The 20,975-nt window shown below is 49.8% G+C and overlaps 2 protein-coding genes across 9 annotated transcripts in view; both read right to left on the minus strand.

Annotated features, from left to right (window-relative positions):
• Positions 1–1,901: 1,901 nt before the first annotated feature.
• On the minus strand, positions 1,902–14,991 carry PEDS1 (plasmanylethanolamine desaturase 1). Of its 2 annotated transcripts, XM_065849701.2 has the most exons (6): positions 14,720–14,991; positions 11,228–11,347; positions 6,251–6,342; positions 4,578–4,722; positions 3,854–4,066; positions 1,902–3,054 (listed from the first exon to the last, which is right to left on the minus strand). In XM_065849701.2, the coding sequence occupies exons 1-6, from the start codon at positions 14,961–14,963 to the stop codon at positions 2,933–2,935; spliced, it is 936 nt and encodes a 311-aa protein (XP_065705773.1). In that variant the 5' UTR covers positions 14,964–14,991; the 3' UTR covers positions 1,902–2,932. The 2 variants fall into 2 exon arrangements, with proteins under 2 accessions (XP_065705773.1, XP_065705774.1); XM_065849702.2 differs by lacking the exon at positions 11,228–11,347.
• A 1,660-nt stretch (positions 14,992–16,651) lies between these two features.
• The window catches only part of RALY (RALY heterogeneous nuclear ribonucleoprotein), an 83,953-nt gene continuing 79,629 nt past the window's right edge, over positions 16,652–20,975 (minus strand). For 4 of the 7 annotated variants that reach the window (XM_071815550.1, XM_071815551.1, XM_071815552.1 and 1 more), the window contains 5 exons: positions 20,541–20,588; positions 20,182–20,342; positions 19,755–19,868; positions 19,128–19,273; positions 16,652–18,415 (listed from right to left, as the gene is read on the minus strand). In XM_071815550.1, coding sequence (XP_071671651.1) covers positions 18,239–18,415; positions 19,128–19,273; positions 19,755–19,868; positions 20,182–20,342; positions 20,541–20,588 — 646 coding nt within the window. In that variant the 3' untranslated portion in view covers positions 16,652–18,238. Of the gene's footprint in view, positions 18,416–18,638; positions 18,688–19,127; positions 19,274–19,754; positions 19,869–20,181; positions 20,343–20,540; positions 20,589–20,975 lie in introns of all 7 variants that reach the window. The other 3 variants (XM_065849859.2, XM_065849858.2, XM_071815554.1) reach the window with 3 other exon arrangements.

Raw genomic sequence — 20,975 nt, forward strand, 5'->3', positions numbered from 1 at the left:
TACTTTAAATGAGTGAAACCGTTTCCAGGATCCAACTGAGAACCCAAGAAGACGACAACTCATACAGGGACTCATTAACCCTCCTCCAGGGAGCAGGAAGCTCTAACACACATCTCAACTCAGCAGAGAGGGAAAGACCCAGGATTACAAACCCAGAACCTGCTCACAGGCCGTGACAGGAACGTGGGGCAGTGCCAGCCCCGTCACCACCTCGGGTCATCCTGAGCCCAGCACAGCATCACCATGGCAAACAGCACCCAGAGACCAACTGCTGTCCCAGTTTCTCATAATTAAGCAAGATTAACAGATAAATAGCCCTAGGGACCACCAGTACGAGCAGCTCAGATTTGTTTCCAGTAAGACTATAGATCAATTGGCTGAGAGAGGTCTGGGCACCAGCAATTGCCTTTAGCGGCACCCTTCCAGTACAAATTCTAATACCTTCTGTGCTTCACATCCATTCGCTGCGTACACTGCGCTGCTGCTGTTCACTCGGCATTTAAATCTGCGGGAGGAGATGAGCTCTCAGGAGTCAGCGCTTCAGGCTGTTCTACAGGAGCCCTGAGCAGCCACCCAGTTCTGTACTGGGCTTCTACACTGGTTCGCTTGACTCAAACTGGGGTCACAGGTGAGGGGATGGGGAAGAAAAGGATGAGGGCAGGAGGGACGGACACGCAAGGCCTACAGATCTGTTAGAATGTGGATTATTGGAGTCTCAAGGTAGAAGCAAGTGTGAATTTAAACTTTTGTCAAGCTGGCAGCACCAACTGCTGCAGTGCTCTGTACTCACAGCGACAGGCGGCCTTCCCTAAGCTCTCCCGCACTCCCAGCAGCGCAGGACACCAGCGCAGGAACGGGGAGGAGAAGCATCCTTTGCTCTGGGCACACGGGGGTTTGCATCCCCACCGCACCAGCATCCAGCACGCATTCACTTCAACACCTGTTATACCAAAGAAATTTAAAGTAAGTTTCAGCCACAAACAGCAAATATTAGTGGATCTAACTTCACTGATTCAGAGTAACATTTGATGGCACGGGTGGGGGAAAAAGGCGAAAACCTGTTTTTTTTCACCAAAGATAGTGTGAAATCACACACCTGTCTCCCACAGTAACCGCACTGGAGGAGTCTTCCTCCCTCTTCCTCCCATCCAACCAAAAGCATCTTGACCCCCCTACAGAAGTAGTCTTTACTGTCAAAGGTACACGGAGACCCAACGCTGACTGTGGCAACTGGAGCAGACAAGAGTTTTGTGTGATGGTAGAAAGTTCTCCAAGAGTGTGAATCATTTAAACATATTTAGTATTTTGTAACCAAGGTACCCACTGCAATTTTACTCTGTAGAACCCCCTGGGACAGGTCTGCATTCAGCCATTTCCACAGGGGAAAGCCCAACTCTTGAAGAAGCTGTGGTCCATCCTTTCTGAAGAAGTTGAGAGCAAGGTCAGTCTAAACCTATGATTCAAACCCCCCTTACCATACACTTCAGGAAAAGACAGTTTGAGTTCAACACAATTTACAACTAGGGAAGGGAGAGCAGTCTTAGACCCAACCCCCAGTAAGATTTCATTTAGGAGGTAATTAAACCAAATGCCTTTTGGATGTTCTTAGGGATGATCTTGGGGAAGGTGCCCTGGCAGCCCAGCAGGATTACTCCTTAGCCTCCAAAGCAGAATGAGTTGCACTTCCTGAAAGGTGTGTATGTCTGGTATAACACAGCCAAGCTCCTGCAAAGCTGAAAAGCCATTGATTACTTCAATCTAAACAAGACTAAACAGGCTCCGGATGCTTCGGGTGGTGGGAACAGCACCAAGCACTCTGCAGCGAGGGATCCGGGTCCTTGGACTAAGTGCTGACAGCGTGTGAATGAAGAACAGCAACGAGACTTCACAAACACGACTGGTAGTATCCAACTGCTTTGTTATAAATATATTATATACATTCAAACATCACATTAAAATATTATTCCATTACACCAGAAGAGATTAAGGCTTTATATTATTTACAGAAACAAGCAAGCACCTTAAAAACAAAAAGAAGAACAAAACACCAGTCATTGACCTTTCCCTTCTAATATGACAAGTTTGATACCTTGAGCTCTTGAATACAGCTATTTGCAATGTGCCCAATGCTACAACTATTTTAAACATCATTGTCAGGGTACAGAACACTCAACAGAAGACTCATCAGTGAGCTCTCCACGTGACAAACACGAGCGTGCGTTGTATTGCGTGCTCTCCGTCTCCCCGGAGGCTCGTCAGGTTGAAGGCTTATGCAGAAATGCTTTGTTAATTCCATGTAAGAGTAGAATGGTTTTATTTCAAGGGAAACTGACGACACTTGAGGATTCATGGCCCACTGGTGGAGCGGGATTCTCGAGGTCTGTTCCACATTACATCAATTTGATTTAACATGATAGCGAAGATGAAACCGTGAGTTTATCAATCACTAAGTGCATTGAACAGTGATGATTCTGTAGGCTTCCATTACTCCGACACGCTGTTTTCATGCGGTGTATTTGGACTCAAACATGAAGTGACCAACTGCTGTCACCACTCCCCTATGGGTTTAGGCAACAAGCTCTTGTTGAAGTGTTAGATAATGTTGATACAACGCATGTTTACCACGCCACCACGTACCAATGGAGTGACTGTCCTGCCAGGTGCCTGATGAGATACAGTGATGAAGTATTTCCTACGATGTAAGCAGACATGGCTAAACGAAAAGGTGCTCAGTAAGAGTAATCATCTTCATTTCAAGTATTGTTTAAAGAATTAGTTCTTTCATTACAGTCTGTGTTAGCACTTCTTAGTTGTGCTTTAGAGTCTGTTATTTCTTTGCAGGTCTTGAATTTGGCTGATGGCTTGATTTTTTTTTTTTTGTAAAAAAAACAACATTGGCAACAATTGAAGGATTGCAGAAGGCTGGCAACAGTTATTTGACTTTCTGAGCCCATTTCATGTCATCCGCTCTGGGCTTCTCCCCAGTAACTCCTTGAATAATGTTCTCCAAACACCTCCAGAACCTTATCTTCTCTAGCGGATAGTTCAGCCAACCTAGGTGATTGCAAAGAAAACAAGGATTAGTTTGTCACAGCATCCAAAGTTCAATGTCCCGCAGTGTTTATTTAATATTCTTTAAACACAAGGGAAATGGCGGCCTGCTCTATGGCCACTGCACAGCCAGCAGAAAAGGGACGTCAAGTCGAATGAGTTATGTTAGAAGACGTACATTGGTAGCACCCCAGGTGTGGTATTGAAATATAAGCAACTAAATGAAGCCCCAACCCAACAGTTTCAGCTATTTTTCCCTGATGAGCTCACCCATCACCAAAGCCAGATCGGCTTTTCCCGGTGTTTATCACTAAATGGTACAGCAAGAAAGTCAATACACACAAGATGGGTCTGAAATCTCAAATACAATATCAACGGCACAGCCGCTAGAAAAATAAAGAAATCACTGAAGGAAAGACAGAGACTTCTGTTTGAGACCTGAACACCACTAAGGCTCAGCAAACTAAAGCAAGTCTTTTCTTAAATAAAGCCTTGAGCTCAGACAGCTCCAACATCAATTCTCATTTTTAAGGTACTCACATGTATTACACTCTCCCTGGGCAAAATTAAAGCTGCATAACCGATCGCTAATTAAGCTCGTGATGGGAAAACCTTGTTGCAATACCCCACTGCATTCATTTAGCTAATCATTGAGTCTTCCCCGTCCCCATTTTGTTAAGCAACAAACCCAACCATAGCTTTGCCAAGAGCTCGTGCGGCTAAGAGCACGGTTAACTTCACCGTGTCACTTTGTAGGTATTTAGCAGGCTGTCACTAAACTACATCTGCTGGGTGACAGTACCGGTTGTAATGCAGAAATAGGTCTCGTGTGGGGACACGTGGTGGATCCTGTGGTGCTTCCGCGGCAGGATAATGTGCCAGTCCTGGAGAAACACGACCCAGCGGGGAAGACCGAAGTACGTGTGAGACCACTTGTGAATCTGGTTCGTCATGGTTATGAAGATGATGAGGGCAAAGACGTAACACTCCCAAGGACACGATTCGCATAACGCTTCTGTAAAACAAGATTGCTGTCTTTAAATACCATTTATGAAAAGGTAAATTTCCACTAGGAAAAGGCGGTCTTGCCCTGACAGATCTGCTGCAGGAACTAACAAAGGCCTTGGTGAAGCTGCTTTGGCAGGGGTGGCACAAGAGCTGGCGAGACACAACAGATCCCAGCCTAAGTGCCAACGCCTGTCAAGTCGCCACGAACAGGAAGTTAAACTCAGAGTTTACCATCTATAAAACGAATCCTTTAATTCCTGCACTTCTGGTGTGCAAATAAAGTACTTTGACAAACAGATGAAGCATTTTTATATACTTCAGAACAATGAACCTCCCTATGTGCGCACAGCTTGTTCCCTCGTACAAGAATAATATTTATCCTCCCGGGAGCATCGCGCTTCCAACAGCTCAGATCCGTCACCCATAGTCACCGACTTCTCTGAGCCTCACACGGCAAAGTGTTCATTTCACTATCAACAGAAAGGTTAAATCCACCCAAGTCAGAAATAACAACTCACCTGGGGAAAAAGAAACGAATTTGTACGCCATGTTTGCCAGCGGGACGAGCGTCATAAAGCAGTTGTCTCCGTTGGTCTCTATAAAATCGTGTCTGGTAATTGCTGTGGGGTCAATGTGATGTTCTCTAAAGGGTCTGATGAAAGCCTGAAAACACAAATTCATAAGCGTGACACCGTGGCTCGATAATGATCGACAACACACCACCCCAAAACCCACGCGCATTCAAATCTGATGACCGAGTTTGAGACACTTCCAGCATGTAAGCAGGTCCAAATTTTTGTGAGGACACTTCAGATAATTTGATATATTTGCAGAACGTTTCAGTTCCCAGACTCAAGTCCAGTTTTTGATTGCTTTTCAGTTTTATGCTGCTTCATTTTCACTTAGGACCTTTAGTCTCTAGATCTCAGAACCAAAGCCTCGGTACCCTCATCTCATGGCCAAAACGAGTCTGTGAAATTCACAAGCAAATGAGTCGCTTTCTAAGCAGCAGAACACAAGAAAACACTAAAAAAATGGAAATTCAGCCTAACAGTTGGTATGGGCTACAGATGACAGCATTAACAGACTAAATGCGAGCTGAATTACATAGACAAACCAATGCAAGTCAAAGAGACCGTACAAAAGTCTCCTCTAGAAGAAGAAATCACACTTGAACACATAACTCCAGGAGACAGAGCGAATGTGGCAAGCAGGACCGGGACAGTAAAACAAGCACACTTACCTGCCTTCTACATACACAACATATACATCACGGACAGCCTGTGCAAAGGTGTCCTGAGCAGTCTGAGCCCTGTTCATTTAGCACATGATCTCCTGCAGTGCGCTTTTATTTTTCCTTTGAATTATGGTCCCCAGCTACAGTGATTCGAGGACTCCTAAGTCCATTGAAGGTGAACCAAAATAAGCCTAAAACTACCGGTCTTCATTCTGCTGTTCTTGTCCATGTGTTTCTGGATGAGTACAAGTAATATCCCACATAGATTTTTTTTTTAAATGGAGATCCTTCTAATGTTGCACTATGAGGAATAATTAATGGTAGCTATAAATAAGTTTATTTTAAAAACCAGATTATTGCTTATTATAGAAGTCAGTGCACCTTCCGCTAAGTATCCGGCTTTTATGGCTGCAGATGCATAACACAGCTCAAACCTAAATCTTTGCTCATCACCATTCTAACACTACATTTACAACAGCGGCCAGGAGGCACAGAGAACTGGAAAGATTTCTTACTGGAGCGTCTTTGTGGTTTACAAAACAGCTTTTAGAGTGCAGCTGCAGGAACAGCTCTCCACGCCGGTGTTTACTGGCCTTGTGGAAGATCCACACGAGTCCAGCCCCGTTTCTGCGCTCATGGTGTCACGGGTCAGTCCCACGGTTGCTTGGGAAGGTCTGTAACACCAGTATTGCAAAACTGTGTGCAAGACTTCAATAACATGATAAAACGGAACGGTGTCACCTTGCCCATGTCACCCGGGCCCAGCACAAACATGGCACTTGACCAACGACATGTTGTACCGTTTAGTGAAGGGTTCTGGAGGTGGGGGAGCTGCTTGCATTGGCAAGACTGCAAGATGCAGCTTATATACAGCGCCCAACAGGCCTGGGATACTGGAAGTGTTTCACAAGAGTATTTCGTAACTTTTCATGCTCAAGGATAAGAATCTCAAACCTTTCCAACTATGGGTAGCTCCACAGATCCCCAGGTGTCCGCTCCCCAGTGGAATAATCCGGATAGAAAGTCGGCCGTAATGACTCCTGCAACTTGAATGAGGAGAGAGTCAGTTAGATAGACACAACCACTTCTACTGACGCATTCACATTTCCTACTTGTTTTCCAAATTTACTTGTTTATCTACAACAAATGTGCATCTTTCCCCAGAAGTCACACAGCTTTTATTTACCCTGGTTGTGATCTGGACTTTGCCTGATTTTCCCACTCCAATTTGGATGCTCAAGTCAGCTGCCTTGAGAGTCCAGTTTAACTACGTCCTCATAACATCGGCAGGGCTGCTAAAGAACACGTAGCTTTTAGAACATGACAGAGGTCTAGGTTGTTCTATCACTACTGATCGAGCGCTCTTTATTTTCAGGGCACAGCGGTTACCGACAGTGCCTTTCATTTTCAAAAAGGGCGAAAAACATCAAGATCGGTGTGGCACCTACTACCCCAAAACGCTTTCATGTTACAAATCAATCTCCACTGCTGATTCTATTATCTAGTTGGCCCAAACTCTTAAATACAGCAGGAAACACTTCATGGTTTATGTATTAGCTATTGTACTGAAGACAGCTTATTTCTTACAAGCAATAAATCCCATACACTTGGTTTTGCTTCAGACCACACATGCAAGCTGCCGTGCAGCACAACAGCTTTTAGATCTGCATCTCGCAGCCGAAAGAGCAAACAGCCTGGGCTCGGGGGAAGATACCCAACCACCACCCCCTTCGCAGCCACTAAAACGCCATTCTTGCCGAGGTAATGACCCCGCTAACGCGCGGCGCCCCCGGCACGCTGCACCACCAGAGCCTGGAGCAACAGCAGCAACAACAGAGGCAAGATACCCAGAGTTCAATAGATATTTTGCATGTTCCTTTGATGTCAGCCGGCAGAGAGCTAAGAGGAAAGAATGCCAGGTGCCCGAAGCAGTGCATTACACCAAGGCAATCTGAAAAAACATAACTACTAGCAATCCTGTTTGGGCTGCATTGCAGAAGGGCTTGCTCACTCCTCAGCAGCTGCGTATGACGAGATGCAATAAAAGAGCAAGAAGTGTACCAAAGCTTACGCATGACTAGCAGCCTAACTTGCTTGTGTCCCATCTCCAGCCTCAGAAGGCACATCAGACAGCAAGAAATTCCACTCAATATTCTCATACACATAGTGTTGTCTTTAGTTATAAGGGGAAAACGAAGGCGCGGTGTTCCCTCTCTAAGGTGGTACAATGATGCTCTGCCACCAAGGCTGGGAGGGCCAGATAAGACTGAGAGCCCTGGACATGAATTAAGAGTTAAAGTCAAAAAGAGCAGGATACCCACAGTACAGATATATATATATAAAAACTGCAAATGGTGGATTCACACACTCACAAGAAGCAATCAGTAAAGCATGAGCAAAATGCTGCTCTGCACACATCAGTTTTACTCCGGGCTGCTGGGCAATGGGACGGGGATCAGCGCATCTACAGTCGGTGTCCGAGCACCCAGAGCACACAGGAGCGGGGGAAGAAGAACCTGCGCTTCACACGTGAGCTGCGGAAATCGCTCAAAACACCAGGATTTCCTTGCTTTGGAAGCAGAGTGCTGAATCGGGAGACAGGACAAAGGCACAGCATACGGGGGACCAAAGGTGTGCTGATGAACTCCAAGCAGGAGCAGGTATGTTTCAGAGTAAATGAACACAGGACAAGCTGTACTTCACCAAAATCGTACAGAGCTACATGTAAGCCTGGCTTTGCGCAGATACAATTCTCAAATTGTAACCCAGAGGCCACACAGTAGAGCATACAAAGTTTCATATTTACTGCAAAAATTCAGTTAGTGTCTCTGAAGAGGAAAAACCAGCATGTTATTAAATAACTCGATGCTATTGTGTAACACCATGGAGAAGTGCAGTCCTTTTAACCAGCGACTGTGCAAACTAATCGAATGTCACAACACTAAGGAGCTGGGGGAGCGTTCTCACAACAGAGAACTTCTTTGTTTTCTAAAAATCAACATGCTAAGAAGTAACAGTTGTTTGTAACTTGCACGCTTACAACAATAAAACACCTCAGTCACCTGCATCCCACGTTTAGTGGCTCTCAGCACAGAGTTGCTCATTTCACAGAGAAGGCAGGGGTTTGATGCTATGGCAAGTTAGAGACTAAGGAAATAATCCCCTTGTCAGTTTGCATGGAAGGGAAAATTTTCATAGCTCCCCAGCAGCTGGACATTCAGCATAGGGCATGACTGGAATTAACACCAAAAAATCCACCCCCTGTTTTTTTAAATTGAGAGCAAAAAGGGGAAGGGAAGCGCCTCATGACCCCACTAAACCAGCCTGGAAGGCAGGAGACGCAGACGGGTTCCTCTTCCTGCCCAGCGAGAGCTTCAGTCAGCAGCAGCCGCCCAGCTGAACTGTTCTGAACCAGCGCCACAAAGTGACTCAGCCCGGCGGGGACACCGCGCACCGTGCCCGTCCCCAGGCTGCTCGCACCGCACGGGAACGCGGAGCTTTCCCAGCGCCCGACGCGGGAGCACCGGGTCTCTTCTGTCCCAAGAATTTCTAGAGTAAGATATTTACAGTATAGCCCATGTTACAATTATGTGTGGGTCTAAAGGCACGAAAAAATAAGATATAACACAGCCTTTAATTATAGACACAGGGTTTAGGTGAGGTGAAATGACGCAGGAGATCCAAACTACTCCCTATTCTTAAAAGAAAATCCCTATTTACATCAAAGTACGCTGAGGGTCCCAGCAATGTACCTCAATGAACAGAACGGTGCAGCAGAGCAGATCCAGCCACGGGATCACTGACCATGTGCAGATTTCCACAGACCCGATGTCAGCTTGATCTAAAGCTGTATCTTTATTAGCAGAACGCTCATTTGCGATCTCAGCTCAAAGGTCAATATTCTAACCTAGGCTGCAGGGGCGCTGGGAACGGGCACACGTCTGACACGGCTGACTCACCCACGGTGCGTACGGACCGGGACATTTATGGAGATTAGTTTCACAAACCTGATCACTGGGAATTACAGACATCACTCACACTTTACCTGGAGAAACAACGTATTGAAGAAGACGGTAAAACAAGATAGCGTGCAGCACTTATTTTATTGCACTCATCTTTGTACACATTATCAGTTATTTCCACACTGCTTTATTTACACAGAATCTAGATTCTGCTACTTTAATCATTCACTACTGCTTAAATAATATTATCAGTGAATTGGGTGCTTTATCAGCTAAACTGGTAACCGGGATAGTGGAAAACTCAAGCTTTTATCAATATTAACACTGAGATGAAAGCCAGTTGCAAACAGATTGCAGTACGGGTTAACCATCATCACTAATTCTCCTGTCTATATCTGTCCTTATCATTATGGAGCAGTTCTCATGCCACGTTCTTCTCCGTTCCTCCCAACACCTCCAGCTCACAGCTGAGAGCAAGATTAAATTGGGCCAGGCAAGCCGGTGTGATTCACAACGGGAGGACACAGCTCCTGCTCAGCCCCAGCGTGGAGCCAACAACCTTCACAGACACCAGAAACCACCATTTCCAGCTTGGGCTGAAATTCACAGCAACTATCATATAATCACCTATCTTTTGTTTGGTTGGTTTTGTGGGGTTTTGGTTTCTTGTTTAAAAATCATTAGTGATATGCAACGGTGATCACAAACGGGTATCATTGTCTCCTAAAACATACAGCACCTCGCACAATTTATAGACAATTTTTATTAGGAAACACAGAAGCCAAAGACCTGTAGCGAGCTTCTATGGTGTCCTCATGAATGACACCGCGTGTTCTTTCAGCTTACAAGGCAATTTGTATGAAAATATGTGAACATTCACACACACCCAACACAAGCGGTTAATATTGCATTCAATACACATCCCCAGCAGATCACCAGTGGTCACTGGTGAAACGCTCAGTTACTGTTGCCTTCCCTCCCTCACCCCATACGAGAAGTTTAGCAGAAAATGCTGGAAGGCATGGATTGCAGAGCTGCAACAGCACTTCAGTCCTATTCTGATAACACAAAGCTCATATAAACACTGATACTTATTGCTCCGAGTGTTAAGCAACATCCAAGTTGTTACAGAGGTCTAGGCTTTCAATGATGTAAGAGATGTTGTGGAGCCCCTTTTCACACCCAGTTCATTCTGAGGCAAGTTTTCCCTTTAGCTAATTCCAAGCCATTTCCAGTTCTACCAGTAAAGCCGTACAGCACCAAACTAGAATCCTCCCCTGGTTCTTCCCCCGCTTCACTGTAAAGGGGAAATCCCCAAGTCCCGCTGCACCCACACCGGCCAACGGTGCTGCCAAGATCCAGCAGCACGGACACCTCCACACAGCCGAGGCGAAGAACAGACCCAGCTTGTGCTTCCCATGAACCGCGGTCCTAAGAGGCCTGGAGTTACGTTCATAACCACAGGAAAGCAGCAACTTTTCTTACACTGCTGGAGAAACGTCATCATTCAGGATAAAGGCCAAACTCCACATCCTGACATGAAAACATAATACTCTAAACCACTCAGTTTTAGTTATCAGTCCTGAGTTTGATGCCTGGAACGCCTTTTGTAAGATTTCGGGGGGGCTTTTGCTTTCTGAAAAGTTCTTGTAAATGTTTTTGTGGATCAACGTGTTTTGTTCCCACCTCTGACCGTCCCTCTCAATAATCCTCGCTCTTGCAATGCCCACGTAAGAACACCAAACTGAAACAGCTATGTTAAGAACCTCACCTCTGAGATACTGAGAAACCACTGGAAGACAGAAAGCAGTAACAATTTCGGAGACGGTCTCGGTTCCGGAGGCACAACTGACCTCACACCCCTCTCCCTTTCTAACACTAAGCCAAAGCCTAAAAGATGGCACATTTGTTTCCAGCATTACAACAGACAGTCTTGCCTTGTTCCCGGCAGCGAACAGTTCCTACTTACATATCCCAACAATAACAGAGGGTGTGTGTTCCAGTCGCAAGTAGAAGAGAAGATTGTAAAAATTGAAACAGATCAGAGAGAAGCATAAGATGACAGAGATCCATTCTTGTAGTCTCTTTCCTGGTGGGAAAAAAAGGAAAAAAGCATGTTTTACTTTTAATCTGAGAGGACATTTTGAAGTCTGAAATAATACAGACAGACTGTTCTACTGCCTGGATGAGTCGCTGCATTTGTCTGACGGGGAAGTGAAACAGAAACTGCTTTATCCATGGGAGATGTGCATATTCTGCTAAATGACATTCCTGTTCCCCAAGCCACCACCAGCCCCTTACCTCTGCCCTTGCCCAAGTAACAGGGACAAATCAGACATCATCTCACAGTGTCCTACTTCCCTTTTCCCTGCGGTTGCTGACGTAATGTTCTTCCACATCACATCCTTTTTCAAATTTGCATTTCATTCAGTATTCGGTGTTGCTGGTATGGCTGAATCTGGGACCAAATTCCTGGCCTCAGATGCCCTGTAGTTAAATCACCTTATGATCTGTAATATTTTAAATCTCAGAGCTTGTAAATAAAGCTGTTGTACTAACAGGAAAAAGCATCATTCTGTATTCTGGTGGTTCTAGAACTGCCTTCCTAACACTGCGAGTATACTTGTTGGATACTACGACCTGTCAGTCATTCAGAGATGACAAGAGACAGAATAAGGGAAGAGAAAGGACTGGTACAAGTTCTGTCTCATACCTTGCCGTACTAGTTCATAGCTCTACAAAAAAAAATCTCATTTATTGCCTATTAAAAAAAAAACCAAAACCCAAACCACCAGACGCGTGAGAGTACATTAACACTTGGAATATTGAGATCGACCGGCAGAAGCTTTCTGCTGCTAATCACTGCCGGATCCTCACCAGGCGCTGATGTTGAGAGCAAGGGAACATGGAGAGCAAGGCACACAAGGATTAAGGCATCAGAAACGGACCCTTAATGCGTCAATCCCAGCAGGAGACCTGACCTGCCGCCGTGGCCCAGGAGGACCCGGCTCTGGGCAGCTCCTCATGCTCAGGAGCGGAAACCGGCGTCCAGCGGCCTCCCAGGGCAGGTCGCCCACAGCCCGTTCCCCACTCCCTCCCGTCGCCCTGTGTGCGCCCCACCAGCCGGGTTCGGGGTAAAGCATCGCGTGGGGGACAACCAGCGCTGAGCACACACGAGCTGCAAAGGGAGCACAGGAAACCTGCACGCCTGGCCCGTGCTGAGGAGATGAGCTCCTCTCCTACTGCTCCTCCCTGCTGACCCACTGCCTGGTCAAACTGCTCCTCCTGAACACTAAATCAAGTCCTTCTTCTCAGCTATACCACGTAACGGGAAGGAAACTAGGAACAAAGCAGTATCAGTATTATCTTCAATGTGCCTACAATGCAGTACTTTAAAGAAGTGTGAACAAAGACTTCTACAGTTCAGAGTTCTGTTCTAGAAAGGCCACGAGCACATCAATTAACATCTTCTGCAGCAGCAGAGGAGAGAATCGTAAAATTAAATTAAGACACAAGAACAAGCATATTTCAAAACAGCATCAGGTCACAATGTGGGAGATTCTATAAAGAGATCCCCAGAGTAATGAAAGTAAGAGTTAATTAACGCTCACTTCCTACACGAGAAAACCACACCCTGATGAGAGGAGAGGAGCCTAGCGGGTAGATCCTCACGGAACGATTAGCTGGCTCCTTGTTAGCAAGTCCCATGAGCTCCCTTTGTGCAAACACCACCGATGTCTGAACACGGGGATCCCGCCACAACTGTCTGCAGGCACCCGAGTCCAGAAACACAGCCCCAGCTCCGAACACACTGGGAAGGAGAAGAGTCAACACCAATAACTTGTCTTTAAAGAGCACTCAAATTTAAATGTATGTGCCACATGAAGGAAGAAGTTGCCAAAACCACAAAATACACACTTAAAGCAGCCACGGAAATACTCCAGAGCCATATTCACTCTGCATAACTATATGTAATCCCCACTCTTAACAGTAGCTCAGCATCATGTGCTTCCACCATAACACATCTCTGACATTATTTACGTAACGCCAGAAAAAAAAATGCACATCTAATATATTACCACAGCTCACTGCTGATAGATACCACCACACATGTATTACTTCAGACTACCCAGGAACTTCACCTACAGCTAAAGGTAAGGGTAGCAAGTTGTTTGGGGAGGAAAACCTTTTCCTTGTGATCACAGTGTGCAGGTAAAGTCAGTGATTGCCATAGAGCAGAGGAATCGGTCACTGCCTGGATCAGAACTGCGCATCTGGACCAGCTGAAAGGCGTCACACGCCACCTTCTTTCAAGGCAAGGAAGAGATGACCAGTACAAGCTGGAAAGGGCAGACTTGCCCTGAACAGTCTAGAAAACTGACAAAGTAATGAACACATTTGTTCTCTTAACATTATTTGGCCCTGTGCAGTAAAAACACCTGCCTTTCCAGTAACTGCCTTGAATGTGCAAGCTAAGCTGATCCTGCTGGGAACTGCAAGATGCTGGAAGCATCTTCCCCCTCCTAATCCTTCACCTGCAAATGAATTCACAGGGAATGGTAAGAATACCTAGAATTGCTGACACTTTGAGCTAGAAACAAATGAAACATTTTATTATAAAGACTTTGCATTTATTTCCACAGAATAACCGAATAGCTGCAGTCACCTTATTGAGCTCTAACAAATAATAAGCTTCAGGAACACAAGGCCGAAACAAAAATTCAAACACTCCTTCGCCTCTTCTTGAGGCGCCAGGACTGGGTATCTCAAAGTAGTTCACTGAATAAATATTCTGAAGTAAAAGCCTCTGTTGTTGTTTTGCTTGGCAACCAACTTTGCATATCTGCTTTCGTATGGAAAGGTTAACTCTGTTCCTTTTAAGAGGGAAGAGCGCTCTGGGCAGGTTCTGGTGCAATAATCTCCACCCCAGCAACCAGACACCAACTCCAGCCTCTTCCTGGCACTTTTTCACAAGCTGACCACCTAACCCGTCCAGGACAAAGCCTGCTTAAGCCCTCAAAAGTTGGTTTTCAAAGTGGTGCGTTAAGTACTTCCATAAAGTCTGGGTTAAAAACTGAGTCTCGTCAAACGCCAAGGGCACAGGAAACCAGCGACGGACGCACAGGAACGCGTCTCCCGCAGCGCACACCGCGAGGAGAAGCCAGTGGTTCGATAAAACATCCCCGAGGCACCGGGAGCCAACGAGAGGGCCCTCCATGGTACCGGAAATGCAGCGAGGGGCCCAACGCACAGCCCGGTCCCCAGCGCTGCCCCGAGCCGCCCCGCTCACCGGCGCTGCCCAGGCCAGGGCGGGCCGCGACGGACGCGGGGCCGCCAGCGAGCGGCACCCCAGGCACAGGCCCCCGGCTCCCGCAGCCGCACGGGAGCGGCCGCTGCAGGGAAAGGGGAGCCGGAGCGGAGCAGCGGGCCCAGCCCGCGAGGGAACTCCCGCCGTTCTCACCTGGGGAGTAGAGCTCGGCCAGCTCGCGGGCCCCGGCGTGCTGCGCGCCCCAGCGCCGGCTGCCGCCCTCGGGCTCTTCCGTGGCCTCTGCCTGCGGCCCCGCCGCCTCGGCCCGCGGCGGGACGCTCTCGGCGGCGCCGCTCGCCATCGCCCAGCCCGGCAGCGACTCCTCCTCCTCGAGGCCGGCGGGCGGCGGCGGGCGGCGCCCAGGCCCCGCCGAAGCGGCTGCGGCCCGCGGCAGCATCGCGAAATGGGGCCGCGCCGCTGCGGTAAGGGGCGGGCGGGAGCGGCTGGCCACGCCCCTGCGCCGCCTCCCGCCAATCGCGGGCGCCGCCGTGCTGCCGCCGGGCCAATGGGCAGCGCCACTCGGAGCGGTGGAGCCAATGGCACGGCGGCAGGATCGGCGGCGCATCTGCAGGCGGCCCCGCCCCGGCACCTCCGGTCCCGCCGCCAGCTGCGGCCCCCGGGGCGGAGCCGGTGCCAGGGCGGGGCCGGGGCGGGGCCGGGGCCGCGGGCGCTGGATGGGGCGGTCCCCGCAGGCCCCTCCCGGGCCGGCACCGCTGGCCCGTACCTCGCGCGCCCCCTGGCGCAGCTCTGTGGGGACACTGGATCCTGGAAAAGGAAGTTGGGTGCATATGGGGTGAGACGATGCATGCAGGGTGAATGTAAAGCGGAGGCCTTTCTACTCATTCAAGAGCTAATGAGATGTGACAGATCTTTTTGTGTCGTGGATACTTAAAATGCCACGGGGAGGACCACACATCTTCTGTTAACCAGGACAAGCTCAGTGCTGGGGCTTCTGCTGTTCCCCGTGCCCCAGAGCCTGCGCTGGGCTGGGGTGAGGGTGAGGATGAGGGGCTGGGGATGAAGCTGTGTTGTGCTCTGAGCACGCAGCACCTCGCACGGTATCTCAATGGGGGCTCACATTTGGAGAGATGGGATGGGGGAGCTGGGGCGCAGGAGCTGACTGGGATCCGGCACGCACTGAAGTAGCACCCACGGCTTTGTCTGCGCTGCGCGCACGGTCACTGTGAATACTCTGGAGCCCTTAAACCTCCACAGCCTCGGCTGCTCTTGTCCATGTGCTTTCACCAGCCTCTTTCTCCACCACTCTGTGCCTCCTGCCCCTGCAGTGGGATCTGCCTTTCCCTCCTGTCCCTCTCTGTCCCCTGCCTGGGGGTGGCACCTTCTCTTGACTGCTCCGCTCTTGATGGACCCAGGGAAGTCAGCAGGAAGCTTTGCAGCTGCTTGATGGTCTTAAGGGGTGAAAGGGGTGGTGTGTTCCCCTTCCCACCCCGTGCTGTGCCCTCGCCTCTTCAGGCAAAGATTTTGTGGGTGGTCGCACACTGAACTCCATGAACATGAAAACCCCAGACCTCACGTCATGGAGGCCACATCTACAGCCAACAGCGAAGTTCATTACCCTACAGCGTCCTGCATATGAGCTCTCAAACTGCCCTGCTCTCCCCCTAAAATAATTAATTGTAATTAATAATTGATAATTAATAATGAATCCTCTTATGAGGAGTGGTTGAGGGACCTGGGGGGTTCAGCCTGGAGAACAGGAGCTGAGGGGAGACCTTCTGACCTCTGAACATTTATTAGCACTGCTGGCTTGTGCAAACTGGAATGGCAGCCTCCTTTTTCCAGTCTGTTATGAGCTGGACCAGTGCAAAATCCAGAGATCAAAGGTCCGGGTTTCTCTCCGGCTCTCCTGCACTAAAAGTGTTTCCAGGCCTCCTGAGGAAAAGTCCAAGACCCCCTGTGAATCCAGGTATTTTACTCAGCTCAGTGGGACATACATTGTGTATGAGAAATCAGATCCTGTGGGCAGAGATGAAGCTTAGGAAGGGAACGAATTACTTGTCTGAAATAGAGCAAAAAAGTGCGTGTTATACGGATGTATAACAGAGAGAAAAGAGTGCAAGCAAATTAGATTTCTTTCTTTTATTATACAGGATTGTATGTACAAGGTCACCTTTCTCCCAAACATCAGCATCACAGTCAGTTCATAGCAAAAACTGCAGCTCATCTCTCAAAGCCTAGAAAACAGCTCTACAGCGGCTCAGTACAACACAACGGATCAATTGTACAGGAACCGGAAAAAGGGAGGGGAAAGCACGGTTATCCCTTTAATCCCTCATCAATTATTTGAAACTAAGAAATGCAAATAAAACCTTGTGCTTCAAGAGCCATGCTCGCTCCAGGACAGCCCTCGGGGAGGCAAGCGTTGCCCTGGGACCTGTTTTCCCCTCTACCACTCAAGGAGCGATGCCGTAGACAAGGTCTGGCTTTGAGCGCTGGAGCAGAAAGCAGGAGTCCCCTTTCAGAGCACCCTATAGACCTGGGGGGGCCACACGGTTTGTGGGAGAGTTTGACCGAGGAGGTGTGGACACCGTTGCGGATTCAAAGCACTGATGTGTGTGTTTTGGAGGGGAAGAGAGGAGATGGGCAGGACACACCTGATCTGAATAAAGTGCTACGTGAGTCTCAGTCCCACCCACCCCTGAACTCCGAAAAAACGCATAAACCCATGAAGGAGGAAGGAACAAGAAGAGGAAAGGCCAAGAGCCTTCGTGGGTGTTGTGGTGTAAGGGGGTTCCCACGCCAAGCGGCATGCTGGCTGCTGCCGCCCTCTGCTCGCAGCACGTGGCACGGGTCAAAAGCAGCCGGAATTTGGGCAGGAAGGGGAGGCGCTTGCACGCCCACATGCATCGTGCTCAGGGTGTTCACCGTTACCGGTCAGGCTGGGGATGCAGGAGCTGCCGTGCCGCTCTCCCGGGGCCAGGGCGGTGTGAAGACCCAGCCAGGCTGCGGCACGAGGAGATCCTGGCGCCCTGGGGAAGGGGCTGATGTCTCTGGCATTGGGCTGGAGAAGCGAGTGGATCACATCCCTTCCAGGGAGCAGCTGGGCCAAGAAAAGGGTCTAATCCACACGTGCTTGCACCCCCTCACGCTGCAGAGACTTGCTCAGCCTTTATGTAGCTGTTTCCCAAGGGAGAACGAGGAGCCCAAACCAACGGAGATGACGTATGCTTTGCTCCTCCTGCTCGGGATCACTTGCTTGCCTCTTGTCCCCTTCCCTCTCTCCAAGCAGCTGCAAAGAGCACAGCACATGCACCAGCACCGACTCCTTCCCGCCTGGATGTGACCGGGTACCTGTAGCAGCTCATGGGGCAAAAGAGACACAACACGAGGTGACCGTTCTGGGAGGAGAGCTCACCCCACAGCCTCCACACGACCTCTAGCGTGAGAACACACATTGTCCAAACTGAGACAGTACTTTTCCTCCACTCAGCAAATGCTCTGGCTCTCACCTAGCACAGGAAAGAACGTCTTTATTAGGTCAGGCTTTTTTCTCCCTCCTCTCCTACAAAAAGCTCTGTAACACGTCTGACTCATTTGGTGACACAACCGCTCTCCTGTTATCCATTCGGTGGTGGTTATGGGTTGTGCAGGGTTCGGTTCCTGCCTCCGCTGCTGCAGAGCTCCAAATCCATCGCACAGGGTAGGGGGAATTCACTGGGATGATGACTTTTGTCTTTGCTTTACAAATGGGTGGAAGATGTCGGGCCGGGTTTCTCCTTTTGGATGCCAGGCAGAGATGACAGCAGCACTTTGATTCAGCTTGTCTTGCTCACCGTGCCAGGACAGGTTTAGCCTCGTGCTTTCCTCACGTGGTTGTTCACTGCTGTTCTGGAGAGGAGACGGAGAAGGTGGGAAAAAAGTAAAGAATTTTCCTTGAACGTCAAAGATTTGTGATTTAGGAAAGGGACGGAGGGGCTGATCAGTGCCAGGAAAACACAGAGGATCAGTGGAAAACAGCATCTCCCGAAGCAGCACCCCCCCGACCCCAACGTGCACGGAATGGCAGCTTTTGCTCAGCATCAGCCTCCAAAGAGCAGCGCGTGAGCTGTACCTGGTTACTGTAGTCTGGCATCCTCCACGTCTGTGTAATGGCTGTTCTCCTGGACGGAAAAGGGAGCCAGAAACAGTAAATCACCACGTGTCCCTCCTGCCCTGCCTGGGGCACGCGGACACCGGCATGCGGGGAGCAGCTGTCACCGCGGGGTGGGACAGCTCACAGGGGCAGATTGCTCAGCGTGGCGGACGAGCTACAAACCACAGCTCACGGGGACACCGGATGTGTCTTCCGGCAGACACTGTCCCGGGCAAACCCAAAAATCTCCTCTGGCTCCTTACTCTGGCAGGGTTCTGCCCAACAGACCCAGGAGCGTTTCTGCAGGCAGCAGAACACTTAGAACAAACAAGCTGTGAACAATCATGGGATTTAAGTACAATAATTTCTTTTGAGGAAGGCAAATCTATTTTTCTGGGGATTTAATAAGTTCCAGTGGTCCATTACTGAACTCCCTCCGCTGGAGGGATGTGTTACCCAAACTCGTACCAGTTCATCTTCACACTCATCCCGTGCGAGACCCTCTTCCTCCCCCTCGTCCCCATTCAGCGGCTCCTCCGTGGTGACCTCGGCCTCTGACGCTGTGTCTTCCTGCGAGATTTCGCTTTTGCTGCCCTCCGCCTTCTTCCGTACCTCTGAGAGAGAAGAGACAAGGGTCAGGGGATGGGGGACAATGTCTGGAGCCTGGTGACACTAATGCAGTGGGCCCCCAAATTCAGCTAGCAGGTAAATAAGGGACCTAAGTTCTTCCTCTGCAATGGGAAGTTTTGCTGACTTTGACAAAGCTGCCTGAAAGCAGCCCCAGAGAGGACAGAGCAGGGCGCTGTTCTGCAGCGCTCCGGAGCGTGGGAGAAACCTAGAACAGAATAACAGAACAAAAAAGCAAACTAAAAAAAACCCAAACTATATGAGAAAAGGAAAACAAAATCTCATTATAATCTAGGGAATTTTGGCATGTAATTTTGGCCTGTGATTCCACCCTGGGAGCTGGGGCTTGACACTTCCCTACCAGAGCCTGGAGGATGCTCTAAGCCGCGGTGGTTTCCTGGCCAGCTCTGCAGGGCACATCCCTGTGCTCATTGCCCATTTCCAGGCATCAGTGAGCATCCAACTGACCTGTGGACAACTTCTGCTCTTCAGCGATCTGCTCCAGTCGGCCCAGGAGAGCATCGATGTTGGATTTGATTTGTGTCAGCTCCGTTTTGATTGTTTGCAGCTCGCTGCACTTCACTTGGGAGGAAAGAAAGAAGGAAAAAAGGCATTCAGCGTCCTGCAGAGCAGGGAAGGCTGAGGGGGCTGTGGGTGGTCATAGGCACCCAAAAAAGCCTGTGTGTCCATTGTCCAGGCATATCGTGGAGGCTGACACCGGGCTTTGGCGCACTCAGGTTGTCCTTGCACCTTCCCCTCCTGCACCTGCAGCTGTGGGATTCTGAGCAGCCCCTGCTGGGCTGTTATTGTCACACACACTCGTCTCCACACGCACACTCGTCTCCACACGCACACTCGTCTCCACACCGTCCCGCACACCCACGCACAGACTCACGCTTCAGCTTGGCCGAGCTGTTGGCAATGGCGGCTGATCTGGCGAAGAGCTTGACGGGGAGCGTCGCCTTCACGCGCCGGACAAGGGGGATGGTGACCCGCGGCCGCTTCACAGGGACCACCCTGGGTACCGGAGAGACCCGGCCCCGGTACTCGAAGAGCCTGGAGAGGGGAGAAGGATGGGGTGAAGCAGCCCCGCAGCACCTCCAGCCATCAGTGCCACAACCGGAGCCAAGCGGCTGGTGGAGAGCCAGGGCACGGCCCGGCCATCGGACCCCGCTGCCCCCATGGCAGGAGCCGTGTTGCAGCAGAGATCTCCCCCCACAACAAACCCCTCTGGCTGATGCCTCCCCTGCTCACCTGTCGTAGAAGTCGTCCCTGTAATAGTCATAGTCGAAGTCGTAGCCGCTGCAGAGACAGAGGCGGGATGACACGGGTCAATTAGTGCTGGCAATTTATTGTTATTACTCTCTCATCACCTGCAAGTTGGGACTGGGGACAAATGTCCACCAAGACCCCATGGGAATGTCTACATGTGAGGTGACGGCTGGGTCTGGGGCGCAGGGACCAGCCCTCCGGCCCCCACGCGCTGCCCGGGGAAGCTGAAAGCGCGGCTGACGGGTTGTGGCTGTAAAACGTGGGCTGAACGGCTCTCACGGCACTGCCGACATCCGTCCGTCCTGCCGCCCGCCCAGCGCGACTGCGGCAGGAGGGCACTGCCCGCGCCACCCCGGGGGGTGCGACAATCAGCCCCGTCCAGAGGGCAAACACCAGCCCGGGGACTGCGCCGCGGAG

This window comes from Patagioenas fasciata, chromosome 16 (assembly GCF_037038585.1).
Source record: "Patagioenas fasciata isolate bPatFas1 chromosome 16, bPatFas1.hap1, whole genome shotgun sequence".
Classification (NCBI taxonomy): Eukaryota; Metazoa; Chordata; class Aves; order Columbiformes; family Columbidae; genus Patagioenas; species Patagioenas fasciata.

Bases quoted from the DNA above. Each gene is read 5' to 3' on its own strand.
- PEDS1 (XM_065849701.2), bottom strand. From the start codon at position 14,963: ATGCTGCCGCGGGCCGCAGCCGCTTCGGCGGGGCCTGGGCGCCGCCCG. The intron at 11,348-14,719 runs GTGAGAACGGCG...TTTTCCCACCAG, and splicing joins GGCCGAGCTCTACTCCCCAG to GAAAGAGACTACAAGAATGG. The intron at 6,343-11,227 runs GTAAGTAGGAAC...TCCTCATTCAAG, and splicing joins CTCTGTTATTGTTGGGATAT to TTGCAGGAGTCATTACGGCC.